This window comes from Cotesia typhae, unplaced genomic scaffold (genome assembly GCF_013202065.1).
Source record: "Cotesia typhae breed Kobodo isofemale line unplaced genomic scaffold, CoteBio_Ctyphae scaffold_45, whole genome shotgun sequence".
NCBI lineage: Eukaryota > Metazoa > Arthropoda > Insecta > Hymenoptera > Braconidae > Cotesia > Cotesia typhae.
The window spans coordinates 2,650,935-2,672,268 of NW_027423777.1; the positions used below are offsets into that span (position 1 = coordinate 2,650,935).

Here is a 21,334-nt window from a genome sequence, read left to right on the forward strand (position 1 = left end):
GCTGATAATAATAACAGTGCAATAATAGTAATAATAATGTGTCATTTGTCGATATAAAATCCAAACAATGGGTCAAGTGTTTTTGCTTGATTTTATTGTTTGATTAATTATTTATTTATTAAGCAAAATGTGCATTTATTAGTTTTAATTTTTATTTGAAGCGGTTAGTTGATAGATGATGTTAAAGATGAGGAAAATTTATTGTTTTTATGGTGTATTGCAATTTTTTGTGATTTTGCAATTTTCACGTGAGTCATTTTTATTATTATTGTTATTTAGTTTTTTATTTAGGACACTAAAATTATTTAGGCTGTCAATTTTTTAATAACTTGTTGTGAAATTTAAATGAAAGTTAACTTAGTAGATAATTGATAATTTTAAAAATTTTTTTAACAAATAAATTATGGCAAAAAAAAAATGAGAACAAAAAAATAAAAAATTCAATTTTTTAGAAATAATTTTTGGAGCAAATTTATTTATTAAAAAAAATTAAAAAATTGTCAAGTGACAGCTAAATTTAATGTCGTAAAATTAAAAAAAAAAAAAATTTATGTTTAGAAATTAAAAATGCAAATTTAAAAAAATTATTTTTTTTAAATTTATTTTTAATAAAAATTAAAATAATTTTTTAAATGTCAGCTGATTTTAGTGTCAATTTTATTTTTAATTTGTATTTTTATTTTATATTTTATAACTTAGAAAATATTCAACAAATTTAGCAGAAATTAAAAAAAATTTTTTTTTCTTGGAAAAAAAAAAAAATTATTTCTAAAAAATTTGAAAAATTATAATTCTTCAAAAATATTTTTTTAGTTCTAATTTAATAATTTTTTCCAAAAATAATTTTTTTGATTTTCTTTTAAATGTAATTTATTAATAATTAATTAATAAAATTTCCAGACACACTACATCAAAACCTAAAGTATTATGAAACATTGCACGTCCGTCACCTGGAGCACAACATAGTAAAACGAGGAACCCAGCACGGGAGTCACCCGTACAACAAAATAAACCAGGTAGAATTTTACGCACACGGTCGTCATTTTCGGCTGATTCTGACTCCGCGAAAAGAAGTGATCCACTCAAAATTCAAAGCCTACGAGGTGAATGCTGACGGAGAGGAAAAATCCGTCCACCTGGACCACGAGAGCTTCTACCACGGCCGCGTCTTCGGGGAACTGGACTCCCACGCCCAGGTTCACATTGACGAGGGTGTTATTACCGGCAGTATTACTATTTCTGATGAAACTTACCACATTGAGCCGTCATGGAGACATCTTTCACATCTCGGGAACGACTCGATGATTATTTATAAGGCTTCTGATGTTAAGCTCAGTTGGGAGCATGTAGAGAATGGAGAAGGTCATACTCATGGCGTACCAAAAACTTGCGGGTATATTAAAGAAGTCGTAGATGATGGGGATGATGATCAAGATCAGGGTGAAGATTTTGAAGAGGTTGAAATTACGTTAGAAGAAGACACGGATTATAATAATGAGTCCAAATCTTCGGATAAATTATCAAGGTTTTATTACAATTAAATTATTATTATTAGCATTAATAATTATTTTTTAAAATAAAATTTAAAAAAAAATTTTTTTTTTTAAATTAAAAAAAAAATTTTTTTTGAAAAAAAATTAAAAATTTTTTTAAATTAAAAAAGAAAAATTTTTTTGGAAAAAAATTAAAAAATTTTTTTTTTTTTAAATTTCTTGAAAAATTAATCTCTTTAATTGGAAAATTAAAGATTTTTGAGAAAAAAATTTTTTTTCATTGAAGAAATGAATAAAAATCGAAAAATTGCTCATAATAGTGATTTTTGCAAAAACAAAGAATTTGAAGCTTCGGGGCACTATGAAAAAAAAATCTTAGCGGTTTGAATTTTTCAGGGATTTTAGAAAACATTTAGAGGTTGAAAAATTACCGACGATATCCTTAGTTCATCCATTTTATCCAAAGTTATACCAAGTTATCCAAATATCCTTAATAATGCGAATTTTTGTCGTTTTTTCAGTTAAAGTTTTCAATTCAAAAAAAATTTTTTTGACAAAAGCTATTCACAGTATCTTATAGAGAATATCGTGTAGTTTTCAAAACCGTCCTTCGATTTCTTATACAATCATTATTTCCAGAGTTATTGATTGTCAAAGTGAAAAAGTACTTTTTTTGCTTTGACTGACGATAACTCCGCGGCAAATCATCGTACAGGCTTTTTAATTACGTCAAATTGAAGGGGATTATATTTTCTAAAAAAGCTTTTCAGCGAAACAATGGAAAAAAATTTTTTGAACCCCGTAGATTTTTTTTAAGGCGAGAAAAAATTTGGAAAATTTTTTTTTTTTTGTAGTTTTCTTAGGATTTCTCCAGACCCGAACATGATAAAAAATTTTCGCGGTCATATTTGAAAACTAGACACTTGGAGCTACAATTTCCTTTTTTTTCGCTGTACGATAATTTTCCTCGGAGTTACAGCTCGTTGAAAATCACCTAAAAATTTAGAATTTTTATATCCCTTAATTTTTGTGAAAAATTTAATACAAACTAAAAAAAAAATTATTTAAAATTAATTAAAAAAAATTTTTTTTTAGAACCAAAAGACAAGCTGAAACTTACGAATACACGCCAACAAAAACCCGCTGTCCATTATTGTTAGTAGCGGACTACAGATTCTACCAAGAAATGGGCGCCAGCAGCACGAAGACAACCATAAACTACCTGATAAGTCTGATCGACCGAGTGCACAAGATTTACAACGACACCCTCTGGCAGGACAGACTGGAGCAGGACGGTTTCAAGGGAATGGGGTTTGTGATAAAGAAGATAGTGGTCCACAGCGAGCCGACGCGAGTGCGCGGTGGAGACACGCACTACAACATGATCCGGGAAAAGTGGGACGTGCGGACGCTGCTGGAAGTCTTCAGCCGGGAGTACAGCCACAAGGATTTCTGCTTGGCCCATTTGTTCACAGATTTAAAATTCGAGGGCGGGATCCTGGGGCTGGCGTACGTCGGGTCTCCCCGGAGGAATTCCGTGGGAGGAATCTGCACGCCGGAGTATTTTAAAAACGGATACACTCTGTACCTAAACTCCGGGCTGAGCTCCAGCAGGAATCATTACGGGCAGCGAGTTATTACCAGAGAAGCTGATTTAGTCACTGCTCACGAGTTCGGACACAACTGGGGCTCCGAGCACGACCCAGATGTCACCGAATGCAGCCCCAGTGCCAGCCAGGGCGGCTCTTATCTGATGTACACCTACAGTGTCAGCGGGTACGATGTCAACAACAAGAGGTTCTCTCCCTGCAGCTTGAGGTCCATCAAGAAAGTCCTCCAGGCTAAATCCGGAAGATGCTTCAGCGAGCCTGAAGAGTCCTTCTGCGGGAACCTCAGGGTTGAAGGCGATGAAGAGTGCGACGCAGGCCTGCTTGGCACTGAGGACAATGATGCTTGCTGTGACAAAAACTGCAAGCTCAGGAGGAACCAGGGTGCTGTTTGCAGTGATAAAAACTCTCCTTGCTGTCAGAACTGCTTGTTCATGCGCCTCGGGACTAAGTGCAGAGATGCCCAGTATGCTACTTGCGAGCAGGAGTCCAGGTGCACTGGAGCTTCCAGTGAATGTCCTAGGTCTCCGCCCATGAAGAATGGCACTGCTTGCTTGGAGAGGGGACAGTGCAGGCTTGGAAAGTGTGTTCCTTATTGCGAGACTCAGGGATTGCAGAGTTGCATGTGTGATATTAGTAAGTATAAATATGATTTTTTATATGCATTATATTATTCTACATCAATTTAATTATTTTTAAACTGAAAATTTTTTAATAAATTGAAGAAAAAAAAAAAATTCATATTTAGAAGCTTTAAAAAATTATAAATGCAATTTTTTAAACTTAGTTAATTATTTAAAAAAATTTTTTTTCATGGATCATTAAATGGTAAAAAATGATTTATTAAAAATTCATTAAATTTAATGAATAAAAAGCTCTAAAAAATTATAAATTTAATTTTTTTTGACCTAATTAATTATTTAAAAAATTTTTTTGATTAAGTTAAATACTCAGATTTTAACATTCTAACTGTGAGAGCCGTAGCCACCTAGTGGAATTTTTTTGAACTAACTTTTTTAGTCCAATTTATTTTTAATTATTAAATTTACTTTTTATAACTAGAAATAATTAATTAATCATTAAATATTTATAAATAAAATTAATTTATAAATTACAGTTGGTGATGCGTGTAAAAGGTGCTGTCGTATGAATCTTAATGAAACGTGCTTCCCAATTGATCCTCCAGATTTATTACCCGATGGTACTCCTTGTATTCAAGGTTTCTGTAATAAGGTATTAAAGTTTAATTTTTTTTTTTTTTGTAAAATAAAATGTAGTATTTATAATTTGAATTATTAGGTAATTGAGAAATTATCTTATATCTGGTGAACTATTGACATTTTTTAAGATGTAAGCTCATTCTGATGTTATACTCATCGAGAGCTTTCATTTGAGTACCCACATGCATTTTTGATATATTTTTCATATATATATATATATATATATATATATATATATATATATATATATATATATATATATATATATATATATATATATATATAAAATATATTAAAATGATGAGTGTAATGTCGGGGTGAGCTTATATCTTTAAAAATGTCAATGGTTCTCAAGATACAAGGTCATTTCTTAATTTTGTATCTAGAGATTATTTTTAAATTCAGCCTAAATACTTAGGCTGTAGATAATTAGAATAATTAAAGATCTTAAATATATTTTTTTAAGGTAAAAAAAAAATTTTTTTTTACTTTTTAAAAAAACTAAAATTTTTTATAAAAATTTTTATTGCAGGGAATTTGTGAAAAAACAATCCAGGATGTAGTTGAGCGTTTCTGGGACATAATAGAAGACATAAACATCAACAAAGTGATAAGATTTCTAAAAGACAACATAGTTGGAGCAGTAATTATCTGCACAGCAATAATATGGATCCCCGCGAGCTGCGTGGTCAGTTACATTGACAGCCGCCGTGTGAAAGAGAACGACAAAAAATGGAGGTGGAATAACACGGATCAACTGATTCATCCAGACGATCAGCGACAGGTGATTCATGTCGGGTTACCAAGACGCCTGGAGCAGTCCAAAGTTACTTAGCTACTTAATTATTGACAAAAAGAGATAAGAGCAAGATCTAGTCAATCTTTACTCGATCAAGGTATTCTCTCTTTACTTAATTAGACAATTGTGTTCACTTTTTTACATTTATTATTATATTATTATAAGAGAACATTCCTTGCCATCTGAAGAGCAAGTCAGATAAAATTGTCCTTCAGACTCATCATTCCAAATTGCCAATTAAATATTCTGAATTAATAATCATGATCTCGAGTAGTAATTGTTATTTTCTTCAACTAGTCAGAAGAACAAATGTTACTTTTTTTTTTTTTTTTTTAATTAATATTTACAAAATGTACATTTTAAAATATATTCAACTGTGTAAATATTTAAATAATATATTGAATAAATCATTTTAAAATTTTTATTTTGTCTAATAGATTATTTCCCATCACCGTTTAATTTTTTTTTTTTTTTTTATTGTCTTCAATTAGATCCCCTCCCTTTTTCAGATTATTTATAGAAATATGACTAGGTATTTATACTCAACACCGGCAAACGCTAGTTTATTCGACAAGGCTTAGAAACATTTTCATAGAATGATTTATATTGTTTTTATTACTTTAGCTTTACAAAGTTTTGTTGAAGCTCAATTCAGGTAAATTTTTTATTTTTAAAATTAATATTTTTAATTAATTAATCATTAAAATTTTTTTACTCTAAATTTAGACAATAATTATTTTAAAAAATTATAAAACTTAAGTTAGCTTTTAATTTTTTTTTTTAATTAAATTGAAACAAAAAAAATATTTATTAAAAATTTTACAATTTTTTTATAAAAAAAAAAATTATAAAAATTTTTAAATGTCGGCTAACTTAATTTTTATAAAAAAAAATGATTTTCTAGTTAATTGATTAAAATTTTTTTGTAATTTTATAGCAATTAAATTATTATGAAAAAAAAATTTTATAAAAAAATTCCAGATTAGAAAATTAAAAAAAAAAATTATTAATTAAAATTTTTTAAAGTATTTTTTTTTTAAATTAATTTTGACATTGTAAATTTTTTTTTTAACACTTTAATTATTTTATTATAAAAATTAATTTAGCATATATTTAATAAATTAAAAAATTTTATGACAAATAAATTAAGGCAAAAAAAATTTACAGTAATTAAATTATTATAAAAAAATTAAATTAATAAATTTCACATGTAAAAATTAATAAAAATTACAAGTAAAAATTATTTAACAAAAAAATTATTTTTAAAAAATTGCATTTTTAATTTTTAAAAATTTCAACGTCAATTTTTTTTGCACTAATTTATTTAAAAAAAAAAATTCTAAAATTGGTTAAATATGTTATTTTGATTTTCAAAATAAAATTAAAAAATTATCAATTAACCGTTAACTTTAATGTCATTAAAAAAATTTTAAGCCATTAATTGTCTTTTCATTGAATTATCAGCTGATAAAAAAAAAAAAAAAAAAAAAAAAACAGCAAATATTTCCTGGTAAGATTGTTTGAACAACTTTTAGACGCAAAAGAAATTATCTGTCAGATTTAACCTTGATTTTTTTCACAATCACCAAAAAAATTATTAATGAATAGAATATTTGAATAATTATGCATTTAATCCATTTTAATTTTAATTACCAGCTAATTAAATTAACGTAAGCTTCGTAACTACAAATAACACTTGTAATTAATCAAAATCTAGTAATTATCACTTGTGTCGTAAAATAGAATTATAAAATGACAGATGTTTAATTAATAATTATAAATAGTTTTTCTTGATTAAATTTAACTTCCAAAAAATTATTTTAAAAAAATTGCAATTGTATTTTTAAAAAATTTTTAAATATCAATTTTTTTCATAAATTTTTGCCAGCTCGCCGTGGCATTATGAATGTAAAAACAACCGTTGTAAAAAATCAGAACTAACTCCAGAAGTTATTTCTCCAAGATCTCTAGAAGCTTGTCAGCTTCTTTGTGGTACAGGATCTTTGTTACCAATTCCCACGGGAGATGTCTCTCTCGGAAATTCTCTGGGTGTTATAAACCGAAGAAAAATAAAACTTACCCACTTGTCGCATCCAGAATCCAAAATCGGCCAGCTTTTGAAGGTTAAAGTCCATGCGCTGAGAAGAAATGTCAACAAACTGGGTAGAAATGTCAACAGACTGGAACAAAATGAAGGTTGTAGCCTTCAAATAAGAATCAGAGGGCTGAGTGACAACAGAACAACTTTGAGGTTAGACACAAAAGAGAGTTACTCTTTGAAGATCCACCAATACAAAAGTTCTTCAATTCAGGTAATTAATGACATTTAATTATAATGCTGAAGTTAGCCGTCAGCTGGCAATTTTAAAAATTTTAATAACAAATCAATTACAATAAAAAAATGCTTCTAAAAAATTTCACTTGTAATTTTTATTGATTTTCACATATGTGAAACTTTTTAATTAATTTTTTTTTTTAATAATTCAAAAATTATTCAAAAATTTTAAAATGATTTTTAATGTCTGCCAACTTCAGTGTCATCATTTAATTTAGCTGTCATTCGACAATTTTTTAATTTTTTGACATTTCAAAATTTTTAGAAAAATAATTCAATTAAATAATTAAAAAAAAAAATTTCACTTGTAAAAAATTAAAAAAAATATTAGTGTAATTTTTTAGAAACATTTTTTTGGCTGTAATTTAATTAATTTAATTAAAAAAAAAAAAAAAAAAAAAAAAATCAAAAATTTTCAGACTTTACCTTACATTTCTATTTTTTTAATAATTTTTTTTTTGACATAATTTATTTATAAAAAAAAAAAAAAATCAAAAAATTGTCTAAATTTAATTTTCAAGGTGATCATCAAAGGACAAAGCTACTTCGGGGTGCGAAATGGCCTTGAAACACTGTCGCAGCTGATAGTCTTCAACGAGCTGACCAACCAGTTCCAGGTGGCTTCAAATGTCTCGATCCTTGACGCGCCAATGTATCCTTACCGAGGAATTTTGCTGGACACCAGCAGGAACTTCATCAGCAAAGCAACAATCCTCAGGACAATAGAAGCGATGGGAATGTCCAAGCTGAACAGCTTCCACTGGCACTTGTCAGACTCCCAAAGCTTCCCCTACATCAGCAGAACCTGGCCGAACATGTCCAGATACGGAGCATACTCTCCAAAGAAGACTTACTCATCAGAAGACATCAAAGAGATCGTCGACTTCGGAATTCATCACGGAGTCCGGGTGGTTCCCGAATTAGACGCTCCAGGGCACGTTGGCGAAGGCTGGCAGTGGGCTGGAGAAGACACTCTATCCTGCTTTCGTGCTCAGCCCTGGACCAAGTTCTGCCAGGAGCCTCCGTGCGGTCAGCTGAATCCAGTGAGTGACAAAGTCTACGTACTCCTGGATGGACTTTATCAAGACCTCCTGGAGGATTTCAGGCCTGAGATTTTCCACATGGGAGGAGACGAGGTCAAGACTAGCTGCTGGGCTTCCTCGGAGTCTATTCGCACCTGGATGACCAACCAGGACTGGAGCTTGGATGACGCTGGCTTCATGAAGCTTTGGATGTATTTTCAACAGCTTGCTTTTAAGAAACTTAATTCTGGAGAGAAGAAAATTAAAAAGGCTGTTTTATGGACTAGTTCGCTGACTGATGAAGAATATTTGAAATTTTTGGATCCTAAGAAGTATATTATACAAATTTGGACTGATATTTATGACAGTACAATCAGGAGGTTGCTGGAGAATGATTTCCAGGTTATTTTTTCAAACTACGACGCGCTGTACCTTGATTGCGGGTTAGTTTTATTTCTTCATTAATTAATAATTATAATCTACCTATATATACACGGAAAAAATAAGATGACACTGGATATCATCCCAGATTATAATCAGTGATATCTGTAGTGAAAAAAAAAAAAAAAAAAAAAAAAAATTTCAGATAGTAGCTAGTATAATCCAGATTATACTGGGTGATATCTGGATTATACTCATTATAATCTGGATTATACTAGCTACAATCTAAAATTTTTTTTCACTTAGTATATTATTTTTTATTCCAGGGTTGAAGCTTGGATTGGTGAAGGATCAAACTGGTGCTCACCCTACAAAGGCTGGAAAAAGATATACAATAATTCTCCTCTGAATATCGCAAGACATCATGGAGTAGAAAATAAAACTCATTTGATCTTAGGTTAGCTTTTCTTCTTATGACGTCATTATTGTTTATTAATTATGGAACATTCCGACAGGTGGCGAAGCTGCGCTGTGGACAGAACAAACTGACAGCGTTTCTGTAGATCCGCGCTTGTGGCCGAGATCTGCAGCTCTGGCGGAAAGATTGTGGGCCGAGCCGGAAACTTCTTGGAGAAACTTCGAACAAAGGATGCTTTTTCATCGCGAGCGATTAGTTAAGCGAGGAATTAGGGCTGATAGCTTAGAACCCGAGTGGTGTAGGATAAATCAAGGTCTTTGTTAGAAGAAATAGAATATTAAGATTTTTATTATGATGTTTAATAACTTTTTTTTATGAAAAATATCTTCAGAATAAAACAAAGAAGAAATTTTTAGAGTATAAAAAAATGAATTTTTATTATTATATTAATTTAAATGATTTATTTTTATTTTAGATATGTTATTTAATTATTTCTTCAAAAATTTATAATTTTTTACAGAATATTTATTTCTTCTCAGGAGTAAAAAAAAATAGAATAATTTTTTTCAACAAAATATCTTCAGAAGAAATTATTAAGGTAAAAAAAAAAAAAAATTAAATTTTGAGTAGTTGATTAAAAATTAGTTTATTATTATTTCAGATACATTATTTAATAATTTATAATTTTTTACAGAATATTTATTTCTTCTTAGGAGTAAAAAAAAAAATATAAAATAATTTTTTTCAACAAAATATCTTCAGAATAAATCAAAGAAGAAATGAATAAGGTAAAAAAAATAATTAAATTTCTTACAAGTAAAAAAAAATTAAAACTATAAAATAAAAAGAAGATCATGATTTAATAGAATTTTTAACTTCAGAAGAAGAAGCTTGAAAAGTTTCGTGCATAACTCTAAAAGTTTTATCCATAACTTCATCAACCGAAGCGCCATCAGTAGAAATCGCTGGCAAAGCAGTGATAATAACCTTCCCAGATTCGAACCGTTTTTTAGTCTCAAGAAAATATTGCGAAGAAAACACAACCGGCATAATATCAAGGTTTGTATTAACAGCCATGTGAAAAGCGCCTTTTCTGAAGGGATTGACCTTTCCGTTATTTCTTCTGGTGCCTTCAGGGAAGATAACGAGCTTAGTGTCATCTTCTTTGAGCCGGCGAGCAACGGCATTAAGATCAGAGCGCGCTTTATCGGCATTTCTTCTGTTAACGCAGATAACTCCACAGAGCCAGAAGACAATTCCAATTGGCCCGGTCAAATAAAAGAGCTCTTTCTTCGCAACAACAGTGCCTTTGCTAATCAATGGCCAGATCTGGTGTAGCCCCAGGATGTCGAGGGCGCTCTGGTGATTTGCGACGATAATGCAAGCCTTTTTATTCCGCAAATTCTCTTTGTTCCTGACCTCCCACGTGACTCCCAAAATTCTGTTGATGTAACTGCAAGCTCTTGCTACTATTACGCAATTCCTGACGTCGCCGGGGCGGATGAGTAATATTGGGATCAGCAGAGTGTTTGTTATTACAAGAAGCCCGTAATACACGAAGAATTTTAGGTAAAATTTCATTACATTGCTTTTTTTGTAGTTCATTATCACGTTAATTATTTTTAGAAATGTCGAAGCGCACTGACTGATTAGCTTAATCGGTTAATTTTTATATTACTAATGTCGGTGAACATTGTACTCTTAAGACTGATAACAGTATTTGTGTGTTTATTATCGCGGGCACAATTACTGAATTAAATCAATCGATATTCAAAAGTTATATCATATTTTTAATTAATATTTATTTTGCGATTATTTTTTTTTTTTTTTTTTTTTTTTTTTTTTTTTTTCGGTGAATTTTAAGAAAACAAACTGTCACTTTTTATTTTTATTCTGGGTGATTTATTAGTTTTTAACAGGAAATTATACATCCTTTAAAAATTTATTATTTCCTTAATTAAACATTTAATTTGTTATAAATAATTTAGTAAATTTTTAAGATAAATTTTAGATACATTTCTTCTTTAGATAATTAACTAATTCATAATGGATATTTTCCAAATATAAAAAAAAATCTAAATTTTTAGGTGATTTTCAACGAGCTGTAACTCCGAGGAAAATTATCGTACAGCGAAAAAAAAGGAAATTGTAGCTCCAAGTGTCTAGTTTTCAAATATGACCGCGAAAATTTTTTATCATGTTCGGGTCTGGAGAAATCCTAAGAAAACTACAAAAAAAAAAAATTTTCCAAATTTTTTCTCGCCTTAAAAAAAATCTACGGGCTTCAAAAAATTTTTTTCCATTGTTTCGCTGAAAAGCTTTTTTAGAAAATATAATCCCCTTCAATTTGACGTAATTAAAAAGCCTGTACGATGATTTGCCGCGGAGTTATCGTCAGTCAAAGCAAAAAAGTACTTTTTCACTTTGACAATCAATAACTCTGGAAATAATGATTGTATAAGAAATCGAAGGACGGTTTTGAAAACTACACGATATTCTCTATAAGATACTGTGAATAGCTTTTGTCAAAAAAATTTTTTTTGAATTGAAAACTTTAACTGAAAAAACGACAAAAATTCGCATTATTAAGGATATTTGGATAACTTGGTATAACTTTAGATAAAATGGATGAACTAAGGATATCGTCGGTAATTTTTCAACCTCTAAATGTTTTCTAAAATCCCTGAAAAATTCAAACCGCTAAGATTTTTTTTTCATAGTGCCCCGAAGCTTCAAATTCTTTGTTTTTGCAAAAATCACTATTATGAGCAATTTTTCGATTTTTATTCATTTCTTCAATGAAAAAAAATTTTTTTCTCAAAAATCTTTAATTTTCCAATTAAAGAGATTAATTTTTCAAGAAATTTGAAAAAAAAAAAATTTTTTTTTGATTTTTTTTGAAAAATTAATTTATATCTAAAATTCCCCAGTAACAATCAGTTGCGCTAATTTAAACTTAAACTAATTCTCTTAATTTTTTAAATTAATAAGCATTTTTTTGAAAATTAGTTCTTGTTTTCGCCGCTAGGTGGCTACGCCTTCTCGCTACCAGAAAAATCTTCCTAGAAGTTATATATAAACCTAAAATTTTTTAGATTCTCTCAATAATCCAAATTAAAACAAATTTCTTCTTTAAGTATTTATTAAACTATCTTTTAAATTAAATTAATTAAAAAAATAAATAATTTTTTTTTTCAGTAATCAAAAACATCACGACTTAACTGCTAGTTTAGCTTCAGCAGAGGAAGATACAAAAGCTTCCCCCATCATGAGATGAATTTTGTCCATAACTTCTTCAACAGAAGAATTCTCCGTCGAAACCGCAGGCAGTGCGGTGATAATAACCTTCCCGGAGTCGAAGCGTTTTTTGTTCTCCAGAAAGTAGTACGAAGAAAATACAATCGGAACAATATCAAGCTTCGCGTTAACAGCCATGTGAAACGCGCCTTTTTTGAAGGAATTAATCTTCCCGTTGTTTCTTCTCGTGCCTTCGGGGAAGATCCAGAGCTTCACGTTTTCCTTTTTTACCTTTTCAGCGACAGCGTTTAAGTCCGATCTGGCTTTGTAGGGGTTTTTTCTGTCGATAAAAATCGACCCGCAGAGCCAGATGACAAGTCCAGGCGGCCAAATGTAAAATAATTCTTTCTTCGCGACAACTCCGCAGTTGTTGTTGACTAATTGCCCGATTTTGAACAATCCTAGAACGTCTAGCGAGCTCTGGTGATTGGAAACTACTATGCAGCCCTTTTTTCTTCGGAAATCTTCAAGGTTCCGCACTTCCAACTCCAGCCCCAGCAGCTCGCCGACGAAGCCACAAATTTTTGAGACTATCATCCAGTTTCGCATGTTTCGCGGACGGAACAGCAATATTGGCACCAAAATAAAACTTATTGAGATGAAAAAACCGTGGAAGATTACAAATTTTGTGTAATACTTCATCACATTATTTCTTCTGTACAAATAGACCATTACAGAAATAATAATCAGCGTAAAAATGGCTCTTAAATCCATTTTTAAGAAAGTTTTAGCCAAAACTAATTTATTTCTTCGCGTAATTTATGTTTTTATATTAAAAATAACGGAATATTGGGCAATTTTACTTACGCAATTATTTACTTTATATTTTAATATGCTTTTATCGTTCAATTTAACACCGATTGGCGTTTTAATGCTGATTTTTTTTTATAAATATTTCTAAAATTCTTACAGGTAAAATTTTATTTTTAAGATCTAAATCTTTTAATGTTTTAAATGATTTTTTGAGCGGTTTAATTGGGTTTTAGACCTGTGGTATAGTAACGTTTTTTGTAGGAAATTTTCTAAGCTACAATTTTATATTCTTATGATTTTTTCCTAAAATCAATATTTTAGGAGTTATGGCGATTTTTAGGAGTGATTAAATAATGATTTTTCAACTTTTTACTATTTAAGTGCTTATATATCTAAAAATATTAAAAATAGACCTATAAAATAGTAACGTTTTTTTTAGGAAATTTCCTAAGCTACAATTATATATTCTTATGATTTTTTTCTAAAACCTATATTTTAAGAATTATGGCGATTTTTAGGAGTGATTAATGATTTATAGAGAAAAAAAAAAAAAAAAAAAAAACAATCAATATAATTTAAAAAATATCATTTATTAATTTTTTTTTTCTGAAAAGAAATTAAATTAATTATCTATCAGTCCTTAGTATTAGACTCGTATTTAGTATCATAAAACAAGTACATAAAAATTTAGTAATACATTAGTACAAGTTCTAAAACTTAAATTATTTAAAATTTTTTATAGAATCAGTCACATTAAAACTAGCACTGAGTATAATTTTTCTTATCAATAATTAATTATAATTAAACTTAAAACTACGACAAATATAAATAACTTATAAACTAATTTTTATTAAACATTAATTTTTATCACAGAGTTATTTAATTATTTTTATTTTTATTTTTGTAAGTCATTTATTCTAAAGATAAATTAAAATAAACTTAAACTAAACAGGATTCAAAAATTCGTGTACAGAAAAAATATTTTACAAAGTATCAAGTCAATTTTTTAGATAAAAATTAAAACGTAATTATTAATGAGTTTTTTTTTTAAATTAAAATTTTAGAAAGTTATTAAATAAAAATGCGTCAAAATATAAATATAAAGTACTTTACCTTATTTAAAAAAAAAAAAAAAAAAAAAAAAAAAAAAATTACCTCAAAAATAATTACGTACGGGTCTTATAAAAAAATTCTTAAACTATTCTTCCAGGTACAAAATATTCACACGATAATTATGTACATTTTTCTACATAAAACATATTATGTATTCAAAAAAAAAAATCTAAAAAAAAAAATGATTACATTTATAAAAAAGGTTGTGAATTTATAAAGCTATCTGACATTAATTTTCTTATTATATTTATCATTTATTTAATTTAGCTTGTGCTTTATCATTAAGGCAAAAATTATTTACATTATCAATTAATAGATAATCTACTAATTATTAATTAAATTCTATTATTAAATCTAAGCAATAGATTATTTTTATACAAATTTTTTGATAATATAACGAAGAGTTTTATAATAAAAGTTAATTAATAATTAATATTATTACAATTATTTCTTAACATTATTGTAATATTATTCTGGTAATTAATTTTTAACAATACCCAGTATTATATTGTAATACGATTAATTAATTCATTAATGAGTGGTATTTTTTATTATTAATTAATAATTAATGTTTATAATTGTTCTTCGTACAAATATGCAATCACTTTAATGCGTATTTTTTTTTGATCCCTAGACAAAAAATATAAAAAAAAAAAAAATTAATTATTTATTGAATAAATAAAAGAATTTTTTCCGCGTCAATTTTTACCAGTAATTAATTAAATATATAAAAAAAAATATGATACTTTAAAAAGGCACATTGTTTGTTAAATGTCTATTTAACACTGGACGCATTTTTGCATACTTGTAAAAGAATAAATTTTTTTTTTTCAAACCAAAAAAATGATAAATTTTAATAAAAATCTCCAAGGGAAAATAGACACGGAAATTTTGACATCGCGAATCAGTTAACTATCAAATTTTTGTGTTTTACCTTTCGACCTTGCCGCTTTGAAGATTTCCGAGATGATTTAGTCTCTCGAGTTTCTTGAACTTTATTTAGCCCCAGTCGGAATTTAATTGGTACCTTTGAATCGATCATTTCATCTGTAAATTATTAAAAATAATTCCAATAAATTTTTTTACAATCAAAAAATTTTTCTAAGGATGGCTTCAATAAAAAAAAATTTTATTTAATCAAAATCTTTAAAATTAACAATCAAAATTTAAAGGTACCTTCTGAATCATGTAATTCGGGAATAGATCTATGCAATACAGTTACACGTCTTATTTCTTTTTGAGGATCTGTAACGAATTATTTTTCTATTGGAAAATTCAAATCTAACTTTTTTTAATTATTATAAATATATAGATAAAAAAAATACTTACGTTTGTCCTCCTTTATCAGTTGTCTCTGAAGAACCTTCGAATTACTTTTGGCGACTCTGAAAAAATTTTAAAAATTACTAAAAATTAAAAAAAAAAAAAATTTTTTTAAGGCTTCAAATATTGAATAATTAAAAATTAATTTACTAGATCTTTTAAAATTAAATTTTTCTAATATTTTTTATCAATTTTTCAAAAAAAAATTTTTTTAAATTGATCAGTAAAATTTTTAATAAATTTATAATTTTTCAAAAATTTAAATTACTAAATTTTTAAAAATCAAATTATTATACTGATAATATTTAGTAAATTTTAATTTAAAAAAAAAATACATACTCATTAACAACTCCTTTAAAAGCGGACTGTAAAAGCCTAGCAGACTGAATAGGAGCATTCCTATTAAGCCTCTCAGCTCTCCTGCGACTGAGTTCAGTCCTTAAGTCAGCTTCTTCATCAACGACCTCCTCAGAATTGGCCTCCTCACTCTTGCCATCATACTCCTTCCTCTTCTTGCACTTTTTCTTCTTTCCCAGCCTCTCTGACAGCGGTAGCTCCTTGAGCTTCCCGACCTGATAAATCTCCTTGTCCTTCTTCTTCTTCTTCTTTTTCTTGAGCTTCTTCTCCATCTTAACCGATTCAAAGACAGCTTCATCACTGACATGTTCCTCGAGTTCATCGAGATCATAGCTTTCATCCAAGCACAGTCCAGGATCCTCCGCAAGTTCTTCATTCTCATTTCCTTCAGTGACTTTTTCTTCATCGCTGATTTCCTGGAGCTCGCCTTCCTCAACATCTTCCTCAAGATTAACCTTAAGATCTTCAACAGTGTCTTCCTCATCAGCTTTGCGGGAGAGTTTAATTTTTTTGTTGTCATTAACCGGGTCGATTAATTTTGTGGATTCAAATTTCCGCCTCCTGGCTTCCAAAACCGGGTCGCTGGCTTCGGAGGACTCTTTACTTTCTTCCGGAGACCTGGAGCGTTTTTTCCTGGACTCTTTCTCCTTGTCATTGTCCTTGTCATTGTCCTTGCCTGAAAAATTAGAGCTCGCTAGAGAAGCAACTGGAGAACGTCTTCGCTTTGGAGAATTTATCGGCGAGGTCCAGGGCGAGTGAATAGGCGAGTGTGGAGAAATTCTCCTGGGAGAAACTCTCCTGGGAGAAATTTTCGGCGACCTGGAGCTCCTGACTGGAGATCTGGGCCTGGGAGACTTGGACCTGGGCGAGCGCCGGCTCCTGGGAGACCTGGACCTGGACCTGGATCTGCGGCGAGGAGACAGGAGCCTCTTGGGCGACCTGGGGGCTGGAGACCTCCTCGGAGACCTCTGTCTGATTTTTTTCAAGCGAGCTGGAGACCTTCTGGGAGACTTTTTTCTCTTGGCCTTCGGAGAAGGCGAGCGATGGCGAGGACGCTCGTACGGAGACTCGGGGCTCTTCGTCGCTTTGTAGCTCAAATTAGAAGCAGCGGAAGTCGACGCGGAGACAGCAGCTTTGGGCTTCTCTTTCTTGACCTTGTCCCTCCGCGGCTTCTTCTCCTTTTTCTCCAGAGGCTTGTCCGCCATCTCGCGCTCCATCTCGTCCATCAGCCGCTCCAGAGAGTCTTCTTCTTCGTAGTCGGCCATCAAGAGCACGTCGTCGTCGTCCTCGTCCTCCTTTTCAGCTTCGTTATCCGAGTCCGCGTTCTCTTCCTCCGTTGCTGGCGCGGGTTCTTCTTCCTTGGGAGAGGTGGACTCCTGTAAGCCCGACTCGAAAGCTTCGCCGGGGTCAGAGTCTGTTTGCGAGTCTTCTTTGGGAGGCTCTGATGAGTCAGGGAGGTCTCCTAGGCTGCTTGATGGCTGCTCGATAGGGTCTTTGGGTTTGATGTCTTCGTCCTCGGAACCGCTTGCGTCGTCGTATCGACGGAATTTTGAATTTTCTGGAAAATTTATTTAGTCATTTTAATTTATTTTAAGTTGGAAAAATTAGAAAAAAATTTTTTTTATATTAATTATTTTTTTTTTTTTTTTTTTTTCAGTATTAATTAGAAAATTATACTTAGCAACAAATAAATGATAATTTTTTAATTTTTATAATATAATAATAATTATTATTAAATTTCTACTCCTAAAATTTTTTTTTTTTTTAATTTAGCTATTAAAATAATTAAAAAAAATCTCAGATGTCTATTAATTATGATATTAAATAATTTAATAATTTTTTATAACAATAAAATAAAAGTCTTTACCTTTTTCAGAAGTCGCATTATCTTTTTTATCTTCACCATCTGTTGGTGTATTCTCCTCCATAGGAATAATTTCAATAAGATTTTTATTATTTCTACTTGGGTGATACACATTTTGATTCTGAAAGCACAAAATATATTAAATAAAAATTAATTTAAAAAAAAAAAAAAACAGGTATTTAATTCTTACCCCATTTTGTCTAACTAGAGGACGATTTTGATAAAAATCCCTCCTTCCTCTATAATTGCCATGGTTCTTAATATTATTATTACTAGTGTACATCGCATATGAATTTCTAGGAAGTAAGAATGACTTCTGAGGTGGTGGTGGTGGTGGTGGTGGTGGTATCTTGCTAGGCTTAGCTTTCAGCGACATCAATGCGGCTAACCTCAATGCTTCCAGGTCGTCCTCATCTTCGTCGGCGACGTTCTCTTTAGGTTTGTAGTTTTGTATTGGTCTTACAATCATCTAAAAAAAAAAAAAGAAACAATTATAATTAAAAAAAAAAATATAAAATTAAAATTTGCACGCTAAATAATTTTATTATTTTTTTTTTTTTTTTTAATAAATTGAGGTTAAAAAAAATTTAATTTATTATTTAATACAATAATTATTTTAATTTTTTTTTTTTTTTTTTTCAATAAATTAAGTTTAAAAAATTATTTAATTGATAATTTATTACAATAATTATTTTAATTTTATTTTTTTAATAAATTAAGTTTAAAAAATTATTGAAAAAAAAATTTAATTGATAATTTATTACAATAATTATTTTAAATATTAAAATAATTATTTTATTTTTTTTAAATACTAAAATAATTATTTTTATAATTAAAATAATTATTTTAAATATTAAAATCATAATTAAAATAATTAAAAAAATTATTTGTCTAAATTTTATTGTCAGAAAATATTAAAATAAAAAATTAACTAAAAAAATGAAATACCTTTCGATGACAATCCATAATGATTATTATTATTATTAAAAATAAATGTAATCAATTAAAAACTATTAATTACGACAATTATTATTTTAAAGATAAATAAAATGCCAAATGCTTTCTACAAGTAATGATCACAAAAACGTATGGTTTATTATTAACTAAACCAACTTAACTCTCACGTACACACAACAGTTCATTATTTATTGGATTGACTACAAATATTTATTATTACTTGTGCGCAGTAATTGCAACAATAATTATTATCCAATTATTTAACTGTGAATTGTTAATTTTTTACACAGCTAATTATTATTTTAATAATTTATTTTTAACCCTCACAGACTTTTACTTGGACGTAAATAAAAATGGCTACCCATATACATGTGGACGAAATATTTAGTGAGAGCGCGCTCCGCAAGGTGGCAGCAGCGGATAATTTTTTAGTATAGGTGTTCTTATATTTTGTATCACAAGATGACAGTTGATTTATTTTATACACGGAATAAAAAATTTAAAAATTATTATTAAATAAAGAAAAGAAGAATATTATTAATTAATAATTATGTTTTTGTAAGTATTTTTCTTGATTAAAATTATTTTTTTATGACATTAAATTTAGCTGTCATTTCACAATTGTTTTACTTTTTTTTAACAAATAAATTATAGCAAAAAAAAAAATTATTAAAAAAATGGCTAACTTTAGTATTAAATTATAAATCATCAATAAAATAGATAAATAAAAATTTGTTTATAAAAATTATCAGAAATTAAAGTTAGCTGTCATTTGACAATTTTTTAATTTTATTTAACAATTAAATTAATTCTAAAAAAATTGCTTTTGTAATTTTTTAAAATTTCTAAATGCCATTTTTTTTTCTCATTTATTTTTGTTATAATTTATTTATTAAAAAATTTTTTAAATTAATCAATATCTGCTAAATTAATGAAAATTAAGTTAGCCGACATTTAAAAATTTTTAGAATTTTTGTTTATTGAAAAAATAATTTGAAAAAAAAAAATTTTTTTTTCACTTGCAAAAAACTATAAGAGTAATTTTAAAAAAAATATTTCTGATTTTCTTTTAATTATTAAATTAGACCTAAAAAATATTTTTAAAAAATTTCACGCTTTGTTTTTCAAGTTTTTTACAAATCAAAATTTTTTTTTATTTTTTTGTAATAATTTTTTCAATAAAAAAAAATTCTAAAAATTTTTAATTAACCGACAGCAAAAAATTTTTATTAATTAAATTAACAATAAAAAAATATATTAAAAAAAATTGCACGTATAGTTTTTCAAATTTTTTACATGTGGAATTTTTAAAAAAATTTTTTTGTAATAATTTTATTAATAAAAAAAAAATTCTAAAAAATTTAAAATTTCATATTTTTAAAGAAAAACTTTCATTTAAAAGTAATTAATACAAAAAAAAAAATTAATTCATTTCCAAAAAAATTAAAAAAAAAAAAAAATCTTTATTAAATTGACCTTAAATTTTTTTCAGGAAATATTTTCTAGGTATCATCCTTGTAGAAAATAAATAAAAAAAAAATTCGAACACCCTATTTTTTAAACCAAAAGTTTGAAGTTTAAATATTCTTAAAAAATCAACAGAAATAAAAAGTCGATTGGTAAGTTTGCAAATATTTATTACCCTAAAAAAATCAAGTTCATTCATGTTTTTCTTTCTATCCAACCTAGGGTCGATCAATAAATCAATATAATTTACCCGAGTATCCCATTCGTGATATCACGACAAATCAACTTGGAGCTGTATCTAGGGACGTGTTAAAAAATATTTAATCATTAGATCATATCAGTAATAATTAATTATTAATATTCGCAATCGAAAAATGTAAATAATAACTAGAGACTAATGGCTGAGGACATTAGATAAGATGGAATCTCCGAGGAAGATACACTGGAAGCGATAAAATCTGCGCAAGTGCATATTCCTGCGCACCCGCGAATATTGAGAGACCGTTTGACAATCAATACGCTATTACGCTCAACAAAGTCAGTTATAACTGATCCGTTGTCTGGTCCACACCAGATAAAGTTATAAATAATTGCGCGGCTTGCAATAAACTGGAATAAGCTTGAGAATTGTCTTTTGATTGCGAGTAATAGAAACCAGGAAGATATTTTTTATCAGGAAGAAATATTTGCTGTTGGTGATTTCCGTAAATATAAAGATTTTGTATCCGGTAGAAAAAAAAAAAAAAAAAAAAAAAAGTGTAACTAGAGCTCGAGGTAATTGACCCTGCGCAACGGTCTCGAGGTCGTTGGGGTTTCCAGGATCGACCTCAGACAACGGAAATAAAAGTGGACCATCCCAAAGGGTTTATTTTAAAAAATATCGATTGTATTTTCGGAGTTGGAAGAAATAATTTTAAAAAGTAAATTA

At 28.7% G+C, this 21,334-nt stretch overlaps 5 protein-coding genes and 1 long non-coding RNA gene across 9 annotated transcripts; 2 read left to right on the forward strand and 4 right to left on the reverse strand.

Moving 5' to 3' along the window:
• The first annotated feature begins 42 nt into the window (after positions 1–42).
• Tace (ADAM 17-like protease Tace) lies at positions 43–5,541 on the forward strand. The gene is made up of 5 exons (XM_074257471.1): positions 43–248; positions 901–1,525; positions 2,589–3,736; positions 4,218–4,333; positions 4,853–5,541. Exons 1-5 carry the CDS (start codon positions 176–178, stop codon positions 5,153–5,155), a joined length of 2,265 nt encoding a protein of 754 aa, XP_074113572.1. The 5' UTR covers positions 43–175; the 3' UTR covers positions 5,156–5,541.
• Positions 4,216–7,340, reverse strand: LOC141536756 (uncharacterized). The gene is made up of 2 exons (XR_012480792.1): positions 7,200–7,340; positions 4,216–4,323 (listed from the first exon to the last, which is right to left on the reverse strand). It is a non-coding gene; the product is annotated as an uncharacterized LOC141536756 (long non-coding RNA).
• On the forward strand, positions 5,655–9,708 carry LOC141536754 (chitooligosaccharidolytic beta-N-acetylglucosaminidase-like). The gene is made up of 5 exons (XM_074257472.1): positions 5,655–5,774; positions 7,008–7,431; positions 7,976–8,919; positions 9,184–9,314; positions 9,373–9,708. Exons 1-5 carry the CDS (start codon positions 5,716–5,718, stop codon positions 9,597–9,599), a joined length of 1,785 nt encoding a protein of 594 aa, XP_074113573.1. The 5' UTR covers positions 5,655–5,715; the 3' UTR covers positions 9,600–9,708.
• Positions 9,709–10,019: 311 nt separating this feature from the next.
• LOC141537033 (1-acyl-sn-glycerol-3-phosphate acyltransferase alpha-like) lies at positions 10,020–10,880 on the reverse strand. Its single transcript, XM_074257872.1, has 2 exons — positions 10,152–10,880; positions 10,020–10,031 (listed from the first exon to the last, which is right to left on the reverse strand). The coding sequence occupies exons 1-2, from the start codon at positions 10,878–10,880 to the stop codon at positions 10,020–10,022; spliced, it is 741 nt and encodes a 246-aa protein (XP_074113973.1).
• A 1,605-nt stretch (positions 10,881–12,485) lies between these two features.
• LOC141537034 (1-acyl-sn-glycerol-3-phosphate acyltransferase alpha-like) lies at positions 12,486–13,286 on the reverse strand. The gene has a single exon (XM_074257873.1). It carries the CDS (start codon positions 13,284–13,286, stop codon positions 12,486–12,488), a length of 801 nt encoding a protein of 266 aa, XP_074113974.1.
• A 1,201-nt stretch (positions 13,287–14,487) lies between these two features.
• Positions 14,488–19,279, reverse strand: LOC141536775 (uncharacterized). Of its 4 annotated transcripts, XM_074257502.1 has the most exons (8): positions 18,931–19,278; positions 18,173–18,451; positions 17,986–18,103; positions 16,101–17,676; positions 15,768–15,823; positions 15,615–15,683; positions 15,373–15,485; positions 14,491–15,068 (listed from the first exon to the last, which is right to left on the reverse strand). In XM_074257502.1, the coding sequence occupies exons 1-8, from the start codon at positions 18,946–18,948 to the stop codon at positions 15,045–15,047; spliced, it is 2,253 nt and encodes a 750-aa protein (XP_074113603.1). In that variant the 5' UTR covers positions 18,949–19,278; the 3' UTR covers positions 14,491–15,044. The 4 variants fall into 4 exon arrangements, with proteins under 4 accessions (XP_074113605.1, XP_074113603.1, XP_074113602.1 ...); XM_074257504.1 differs by lacking the exon at positions 15,615–15,683 and having other exon boundaries at positions 14,488–15,068; positions 18,931–19,279; XM_074257501.1 differs by lacking the exon at positions 14,491–15,068 and having other exon boundaries at positions 15,081–15,485; positions 18,931–19,277.
• Between the last annotated feature and the right edge of the window lie 2,055 nt (positions 19,280–21,334).